General features: G+C 41.7%; 1 protein-coding gene and 1 long non-coding RNA gene across 2 annotated transcripts in view; one reads left to right on the plus strand and one right to left on the minus strand.

Moving 5' to 3' along the window:
* LOC102752118 (cytochrome P450 2G1) overlaps positions 1-6,321 on the plus strand; it is a 34,711-nt gene extending 28,390 nt beyond the window's left edge. The window contains exons 7-10 of the mRNA XM_006771872.2: positions 836-977; positions 1,488-1,669; positions 1,787-1,928; positions 3,476-6,321. Coding sequence (XP_006771935.1) covers positions 836-977; positions 1,488-1,669; positions 1,787-1,928; positions 3,476-3,657 — 648 coding nt within the window. The 3' untranslated portion in view covers positions 3,658-6,321. The remainder of the gene's footprint in view (positions 1-835; positions 978-1,487; positions 1,670-1,786; positions 1,929-3,475) is intronic.
* A 651-nt stretch (positions 6,322-6,972) lies between these two features.
* LOC107184390 overlaps positions 6,973-9,865 on the minus strand; it is an 18,341-nt gene continuing 15,448 nt past the window's right edge. Inside the window, exon 3 of the long non-coding RNA XR_001515219.1 lies at positions 6,973-6,984. This is a non-coding gene — a long non-coding RNA (uncharacterized LOC107184390). The remainder of the gene's footprint in view (positions 6,985-9,865) is intronic.

Raw genomic sequence — 9,865 nt, forward strand, 5'->3', positions numbered from 1 at the left:
GGCCATCTCATGATTGAGCCGGAAGTTCCAAGACAAGGGGGGAATGAAAGGGCGAGGGCTACACCTTCCATCTTGCCCCAGGGTAAGAGCTACGCCCTCCATTTTACCTTGGCCATGTGCTAGGCAAGGCTTCTTCCCAGAAGCCCAAGCCTCTGCTAGCCACACCCAAGACTGCTTTAAACTAACCAATGACAATCAAGGGAAGTCTCCATAGATATGACCACATCCTGTGTAACAAGACACCAACTTGCGCCTGGCCAATCGGCATGGCCCACGGCCCTTTCTCCTTACTCCAATCCCCCTATAAAACCTCTCTCTACACAGAGTTCCCTCTCTCGGCCACTTGGCTTGCCGTTGCGTCAGTGAGTGTGGTCGGGGAGCTGAACTAGTTCGAATAAAGACTCTTTGCTTTTGAAAAAAAAAAAGTCTATGTGTTTAGAAATTTAATACTGCTCATCATAGAATCTTAAAATGTTATATTTTTAGAAATTTATATTTCTACATACTAGAACCTTAGCACTTGGAAACTTAGAATTATATACCCTTTTATTGCCCTGCAATTTTCAAATTTTCCAGGGCATTCTGCTTTCTACTCCTCCCATTCTCCCTATTGTTCCTTCACTCCAACCACTGGCCTCCTTCTTGCTGCTCCTCTAATACAGCACACATGCTCCTACTTCAGGATGTTTGCTCTAGCTAAATCCTCTGCCTGGAACATCCTTTCCCAACACTCAGTCACTTTACCCACCTATTGTCTTTTCAAAAAGTCCTTTCCTGAGCACAGAAGGAAATACCGAGAAAAACAAAAAACATTTGCTGCTCTCCTCCCTTTCAGGAAAAAAATAAGGCCTACACAGAATTCAACCTTAAGAACCTGATCATCACCACTCTCAACCTACTCTTTGCTGCCACAGACTCAGTGAGCGGCACCCTCTACTATGGATTCCTGCTCCTAATGAAGCATCCTGAGGTGGAAGGTGAGGGTCCCCTGGATTTTCTCTCCTGATATCTCCCCGTCCCAACAGGAAGGAAGACATACTCTTAAAAACTTAGAAACACACTACCTGAGATGTTTTGAACCACAAGATATAATGAATATGGAATCTCACATTCTCTGCACAAGAAGGCTATTCAATATAACATACTTGGTGTCTGATTCAAATAAAGTTCATTTCCAACACACAGTAATCTAGTCATTGGGTAACTGTACACGAATAAGTCATTTTGATTAAGAAAAAAGGCCAACTTTACCTCTCTACCTTCCAACACAGTTAAAAACAAGCCAATAGTTTTCTCCTGATGGAGGTGATGGGAGAGGTTACCCATAGCCACTCAACTTTTTTAGCCTCACCTTCATTGTCCAGCTTGAATTTACTAATTTAAATAATCAAATAGTTATTGGACACTTCCCTTCTCCTGGTTATTTACATAATGAATTTTGTGTAATCCGTGTGGCTTTCTCTATTATGAATTCTGACTTTTTCCAGCCAAGATCTGTGAAGAGATTAACCATGTGATAGGACCACACCGAGTCCCAAGTGTGGATGACCGAGTCAAGATGCCCTACACAGATGCTGTAATACATGAGATACAGAGAGTGATTGCACCCCTGGGATATCCCCACAGTGTCACTCGGGACACTCATTTCCGAGGCTACTTTCTGCCCAAGGTGGAGTGCACCCTTATTAGTACCCCTGGTCCCTTCATTTGCACCCCTCTCTCCTCCTGGTTTCTTACCCCGTACTCAAACACTGATTTCTCTTAAATGCCCCCATTTCCACTCCAGGGCACTGATGTGTTTCCTGTGCTTGGCTCCGTCCTCAAAGACCCCAAATACTTCCGCTACCCAGATGCCTTCTATCCTCAACACTTCTTGGATGAAAAGGGCCACTTCAAGAAGAATGAAGCCTTTGTGCCTTTTTCTTCTGGTAGGTTCCTATGGTCTGAGTTCTCCCAGGGACATGCTTGATATTTTCCCCAAACATTGGTCTGTATTTGAGGTTCAGGTCTTAAAAGGAAGTTCAGTGCCACTGGTGGTCCATGAGGTCCGAAAGGTTGGCAACCACTCGTTTAAGGAAGCCTTTGGAGCAGTGGTTGCCAACCAGTGGTCTGTGAAGTCCAAAAGGTTAGCGACTGCCTAAACCAGTGATGGCGAACCTATGACACACGTGTCAGAGGTGACACACGAACTCATTTTTTTGGTTGATTTTTCTTTGTTAAATGGCATTTAAATATATAAAATAAATATCAAAAATATAAGTCTTTGTTTTACTATGGTTTCAAATATCAAAAAATTTCTATATGTGACACGGCACCAGAGTTAAGTTAGGGTCTTTCAAAATGCTGACACGCCGAGCTCAAAAGGTTCGCCATCACTGGCCTAAACCATAGTTGGGACCATAAAATCCTAGAATCCCAAAATCATGGAATATTACAACCATTGACTCTGATTACTAGAAAAATAAAATTACAACAGTGAAAGCATTAAGCAGGGTCAGCTAGCCTTTCCTTCACAGGAAGGACCAGATGATAAATATTTTAGGTTTTGCAGGGCATACATTCTTTGTTGTAACCCCTCATTTCTGCTACTGTAGTACAAAAGTGATGCATAGTCGACATATAAATGAAGGGAAGTGTCTCAGTTCCTTGAAGGCTTTTAAAAAAATATTTGTATTGATTTTAGAGAGGAAGAGAGAGGGAGAGAGAGAGAGAGAAACATCAATGACAAGAGAGAATCATTGATCAACTGCCTTCTTCACACAACACTCTTGCAACCCAGGCATGTGCTCTGACTGGTAATCAAACTGTGACCTCCTGGTCCATAGGTCGATGCTCAACCACTGAGCCACCCACTAAAAAAGCAAGACTTTTTTTAATGGTCATTGATATTTCAATTTAACTTTCATGTGTCATAAAAAATTTTCTTTTGATATTGCTCAACCATTTTAAAATGTCAAAAAGCATTTGTAATTTGAAGGTCGTACAAACACAAGCAGCAGTGTGAACTTTCTCCATGGGCAGCGGATTGCCCACCCTTGGCATAAATCTTATGACACTTTATGTGTAAGTTGCATGGCACCTGGAGTCAGGGCAGTGGTTAGGAAACAGGACTCCCACCACTCACTTATAAATGGTGCAGTACTTCAGCTGCCGCAAAATGGAGATTAATCTCCATTTCATTTGTAGCCCCCTTCACCAGTATCTAGCACCAGTTAGGCTTCTGATAAACATTTGAGAAATTAAAATGCACAGAATCTTCATATTCAAAGTTCCTTTACAACCATTCCATCTTGGATTATGATGCAATCCAAGCCATCAGAGAAGTAGCTGCCACATATTGAGTCACAGATCCTAGCTGAGCACTAAACTAGAACCTTGCTGAGTCTTTATAATAACCCTATGAAGTGAGTGTTATTATGACCCGAGATGCTGAGGAAGTAGTGACTGACCTTCCCTTCCTCCAATGTGCTCACAGGAAAACGCATCTGCCTGGGCGAGGCCATGGCCCGAATGGAACTCTTCCTCTACTTCACCTCTGTCCTTCAGAACTTCTCGCTCCGCCCGCTGGTGCCACCTGCTGACATCGATATCACCCCCAAGATCTCAGGCTTTGGCAACATTCCCCCAACCTATGAGCTCTGCCTGGTAGCCCGCTGAGCGCCCCCTAATGGGTGCAAAAAGAACCATGGAGAGCTCTGCCCAAGTATACAGGGGCACCCACCCCCATCTCCTTAAAATCTCTCAACAACCCTAAAAGAAGGTGCTACTGTGGTGGGGCCACAGGTCAGTGAGGGTCACTTGAAAATATAGAGCTGCTTATCTTCTAGAAAAGCCAGGCCCTGTCCAACCTTTCAGCAACAACCTGGAGAATTTGCATTCTCCTGTTCACCTCTGCCTAGGCTTTCTGTCTCCACCAAATTCTTGTTGTAGATTCTCTGCCTTTATGCTGTCCCTTTGTGTGTACACACTGATATTGAACCAAATGCAGTTCATAGTTTCTTCCTAATTATCCTCTCTCACAAAATAAAATTAAAATAGCAGGTATATCAAGGTTGTTCTGTGTAGCGGACTTACTGTGTGTTGTATGTTACATCACTGCAGGGCATAGAAAACAACTTAAGACAACCATGCAGACACACTTGTGATTTATAACCCACCAGAGATTTCCCATTGGGTGGGGCCACCCTGTGTAACACTCCATTCTCAACCATCTTTTGGCTTATTGCCCCTCCCCACATCAATTATCTCTCCTCCGAAACCTGCATTCCTAGTTTAGAAGGAATTTCTATCACAGCTTTTATTCCAAATTCTCCCCATTTTATTTGGAAGAACAGTTCAGCCATCTCTGACTTGTATTTCATTTCCAAACTCCTCAACTTGCTCAGCTTATGAAAGTCTTCTCTTATATTTTATTTTATTCAAGAAATATTTATCAAATACCCAATGTGACCAGCACACTCTTCAGGTACTTGGGATCTATCAGTGAACAAAACAGCCTAAAACCCCTGCCCTCATGGAGTTTCACTGCAGTGGGAAAGGTAGACAATTAAGAATAAACATAATGAGTAAATGATGTGGTATGCTAAAACAGCAATGATTCCAGGATTGGGACTGTAAATGGGTAATCAGGGCTGGTCTCACAAGGTAGTGGGGCAGCAACTCATACAAATATCTGGGAAGGGATGTTCCTGGCAGAGAGATTAAAATCAGCAGAGGTGGAATGCAGGAGGCTGCCTGTGGGTTTAGGATTCCTCAAGGAGACACATGTGGCTGGAGTGAGGGAGAAAGGGAAAGTATAGGAGTAAATAGGATGAGGGTACAAAGTTAAAGAGCCATATTGGGTGGAGCCTTGTGGGCCTTCCTGAGAACTTTGGCTTTTATCCTGAGATGGGAGGATCTTTGTAAACACAGGGTGGCATATGCTGACATTTTTAAAAAGGCAAGCTCTAGCTGCTGCATGGAGAATAGATTGAGGGAGAGGGTAGCAAAGATACCACTTGTGTAGGTGAGGAGAAGTGAGTGGATTTGAAATCTGTTGTGAGGACCGAGTCAACAGGGTTTACTGATGACTTGGATGTGGAGTGGAAGAAAAAGAGGGTCAGAGATAAGACACCATCTTTCAGAATCTCTCAGCCTCACACCTTCCAGGTCTATGAACCCCCATACCAGTTAGATTTATATTTTAGGGAATATGAATGGGCTTTCGCTACTTAAGTACATAAGGTTGCTGGTTATTGTAAAGTCATCAGTAAGTTCATATTGTTTTGTGAATTCTGGAAATACAGGCTCAAAATATGAGTAGGAAAAACAAGAAGCTGTGTTGGAAAACTCCAATCAAGGTCACAGCCAGACGTACTGGCTAGTCTCATTTCACCTCCTCCTCCCCCAACTCCTGCAACTCTGGGCACTGAACACCACTGCTAGGGGACTCTTGACCCACTGTTTCCACTGTGGACAACTTCATAGTTGTATTTGTGTTTTATGTTACTTTCTCAATATTCAAATTCCCAGGCAGAACTATCCAATTAATCACATATTAAGGCCTTAGGATTCAGGGTGCAGTGAGGAAGAATAAATGCCCCTTCTGTTGCTGCGGTGGGAGGCCAAGCCTTACCCCTGATCAAGAATCTCACAATAGCAGACTTCTCGAAATTGGAAGGGATGTTGAGAATGGATAGATGAGAAACAACAAATGCCATTATACACAACATGTCCACTGGGTCTTCTGGGAAGCAGAGACTGAGGTAGAGTTTGGAGGACAAGCATTTCATGGAAGGATCATGCCTGTGAAAGATGAGAGTGGGCCGAAATAGATTGAATCAGGACATCTTCAGACCAGGATGCAGCTGTAACACCCATGAAAGGAAAGAAGAGATGAAGGAAGGCTGGGCAAGGAGATACCCATATCTCCATGCAAAGTTAATAGAGCCTCATTATATCAAAAAGTACATTTAGATTGAAGATCGCTATTGGGGTGTCTCGTGTTGGGCAAGAAGTGGTCATGCCTTGGACCCCAGCTGTTCTCAGTTGCTGGCTGGGGCTTCCTAGGAAGAGCATGGGTTCTGAACCATCCAGAAGGTGCTACAGCTGCAGGCTGTCCGTTCAGGGCACTCCTTACAGCTGAATGGCCAGTTCCTTACTGAAGGGAGAGCTGAGTGTCACATCTTCGTGCCTGCCGCAGACACAAACATACAAATACACATCATTTAAATCTGGGTGTTCTCTCCATAAACAGTTTTCAAACCTACTGACACAAGTGCAAGTATATGGTACAACAGTTTTCACACATTATTAGCTGTAAAAATCTTTTCTCAAATTTTCCTATGTGCAAGACTAATACATGAAGTAGAAAAGAGAATTGCTCATCTCTCTCTCTAGGTAAAGCACAGAAGCGCTCTAGACCCTCAAAGACGCTTCACTTTCACTCATGAGGAAAATCTCTGGCCATGCAACACACATGCCTGTCCTCAGTCCTGCACACACAACAGGGACCTGATGACACAAAGAGGACCAGAGTAGAACCAATCACTGATCACAGAGGGCTCTCATCCCAACCCCTTCATTACAGGTATCCAGGAAAACCAATAATAAATGGATTTCTTGTAACAAAGGCAAAGACCAGATTTACATAAGAGAAAGACAGTAAAGGCAGAGAGAAAAAAACACAATTTGGGGTCTATGAACTTAGTTTCCTTATCTTGAGTGGGCTGCTGATGAGCTGGCAGATATTAGAGACTGGTTAGTGTTCTGCCCTTGGACAGTTGGATGGACCATCAATAAAAACAAACTGAATTCTTTATGGATTACCCAGAACATCTTTTAATTTATTTTTAATATATTATTAGTAATTTCAGACGGAAGGGAGAGAGAGAGATAGCAACATCAATAATGAGAGAGAATGGCTGCCTCCTGCACACCCTCCACTGAGGATCAAGCCGGCTACCCGGGTATGTGCCCTGACCGGGAATTGAACCAGGGCATGACCTCCTGGTTCATAGGTTGATGCTCAACCACTGAGCCACATGGACCAGATGAACATCTTTTAACTGTGAAGTGTATGCAAGGTTCTCTGTATATAATAGCTGTCTCATGCAGTGATTCTCAACCTGTGGGTCGCAATCCCTTTGGCAGTCAAACGACCCTTTCACAGGGGTCGCCTAAGACCATCCTGCATATCAGATATTTACATTATGATTCGTAACAATAGCAACATTGCAATTATGAAAGAGCAATGAAAATAATTTTATGGTTGGGTCACAACATGAGGAACTGTATTTAAAGGGCCTGAAGGTTGAGAACCACTGCCTTAGAGGCTTCAGCATTCCCCTTATCAGGATTTCTCACTGCTCCCCCCACAAGACATACATATTGTCATTCTTTTCTAATTTTGTGAGTTCAATGAGCAAAAAGAGTGATACACTGCCCAGGGTGGGTGACTCAGTCAAAGTGTTGTCCCACCAAAAGGTAGTGGATTTGATTCCCAGTCAGGGTTTCTGGTGCAATCCCCAGTTAGGGTGTGTATGGGAAGCTGCCAATGTATCTCTCTCTCTCTCTCTCTCTCTCTCTCTCTCTCTCTCTCTGTCCCTCTGTGTCTCTCTGAAATCAAATTTTTTAAAAAGAAAGAAAGATGATATACTACGGTGTACATTTTTATTGCTTTGATTAGTACTGAGAGGACACACGTGTTTATCCTTTGCATTTCTACTTTTATTAATTGTTGATCACCTCCTTGGTCCATGTACCTACTTTACATTCAGCATTTTTCTCATTGCTTCTATAATACAATGAAGATGCTTACCCTTATTTTGTGTATTGAGTAAAGATTTTCTCATGATGTGTTTGGTTTAGAATTTGGATTTTTTAAACATGAAATTAATTCATATGAAGTAAAAATCTTTCTAATCTTTCTTTTATAAGTTGTCCAATTATCTCTAGTTATAGAAACAATCTTCTCTGTACATACCTTTTTACCCAATAATTGCACTTCAAAAAAATGTGCAAAGATCAAAACACAAGGATATTCGTTTCAACAATGCTTATAAAGGTAAAGTAAATAATCATATGCCCATTTCTAGCAGAACAGCATGCATAGGTTATCAGTCCCAGGGAAGGACTTCACCTATCTGGATGACCGCAAAGACCATCACTGTAACAACCCCAGGAGTAGAAGGCCAAATACTTCTAGCCATTGTGTCTTGGTTTCAGAGTCACCAAGGAAAACACAGTCTAGTCAAGCACTGGATGAAGCAACACTTTACTTACACAGACAAGAGGCAGGTCAAGATCAACTTCAGAAATGCCCATTGTCCCCAATGGACAGCAGGTGTCTCCTAGTAGCCAATGCAGGGCAATTCACCTATGGTTTACATCTCTTGTTGACACACATTGGAAAGACCACATATGGAAAGACCACATTCCCTCCCCATGGGAACAGCTACAGCAGTGGGGTTTGCCAGGCACCATATGATAAACATCCTCAAGCAGAACAAAGGTGTGCTCAAAAGGTATGTTGAGCTTAAACAGCAAAAGTTATTCCTATCCAAGATTAGAAGCCCAACACAAGCTTTGTGTGACAGAAGAATCCATCTTTCTTACCAAGCTGTAAATAAATTGGTACTTTTACTTCAATAAAAAAATAAACTCAGAACTTGAGAAAGACATTACTAAAAAATGTTTCAGTGAAGTCTCCTTGATTTTCTACTTAGTATAATATCAAGTAAAATTGTATGTTAACTGCACAATTTTCTTAGTTCTCTGCTGCTGGGTTTTCCCTTGGTCTCAAGGATCTGAGCACTGGAGGGTCCCTCCCAGTATAAGAGGGGTATGCAAAACAGATTCCTCATTAAAGTATGATGATGACCACTCCACTGCTCACAACGGACAAGTTATCAAGAGTCTCTTTTTAACCACTGAAATAAGTGACTTCAGTGACCCTTAATTACAAATTTTCCTTCCTCATTTTGGTTGAGGGAGGAGGATAGTAGTATAGACACGCTGGAAAAGAGTTTGGCAGATTCTTATAAAGTTAAACATACACTTATCAAATGACCCAGCAATCCCCCTGGTAAGTATTTACACAAGACAAATGAAAACACCTCTTGAAAGAAATTCTGAAAGATGGTCATATAGGAGTTTCTAGTACTTATCCCCTCCCAGAAATATCAAATTGAAAAACTAACCATACACAAAAACCAGTATACTGATGTTTATAGCAACTTTATTTTTTAATTTAATTTTAGAGAGAGAGGAATAGAGAGGGAGAAAGAGAGAGAAACATCAATATGAGAGCAAAACATCAAACAGTTGACTCCTGCACACCCCCTACTGGTGATCAACCCAGCAATCTGGGCATGTGTCCTTATTAGGAATTGAACCAGCAACCTTTCAGTACATGGATAGCGCTCAATCCACTCCAGCCAGGGTGCAACTTTATTTTTAATTACCAAAAACCGTACCCAATCCAAATGTCCTTCAATTGGTGAATGGACTTCAATATATCTATATAGTAGAATACTACTCAGCAATAAAAAAGAAATGAAGTACTGATACATGTTATGAAATGGATACAGTATGCTATGTGAAAAAATCCAGACTCAAAAGCTTCATACAATATTCTTTCACTATATAAAATTATAGAGAAGGAAAAATAATAGGAGCCAAAAATGGATGTGTGGTTGCCTGGGATTGGGAGTAAGAAGAGAATTTGACTACAAAGGGTGTGGAAGACAGAATTTTGGGGAGTGATATAACTGCTGTCTATCTTGATTGTGATGGTAATTACATGGCTTTATGCATTTGCCAAAACTCATAAAACTGCATGCCAAAAAATGGATTTCCCTATATGTAAATTTTAAAAAAAATTACA

This window comes from Myotis davidii, unplaced genomic scaffold (assembly GCF_000327345.1).
Source record: "Myotis davidii unplaced genomic scaffold, ASM32734v1 scaffold386, whole genome shotgun sequence".
Lineage (NCBI taxonomy): Eukaryota > Metazoa > Chordata > Mammalia > Chiroptera > Vespertilionidae > Myotis > Myotis davidii.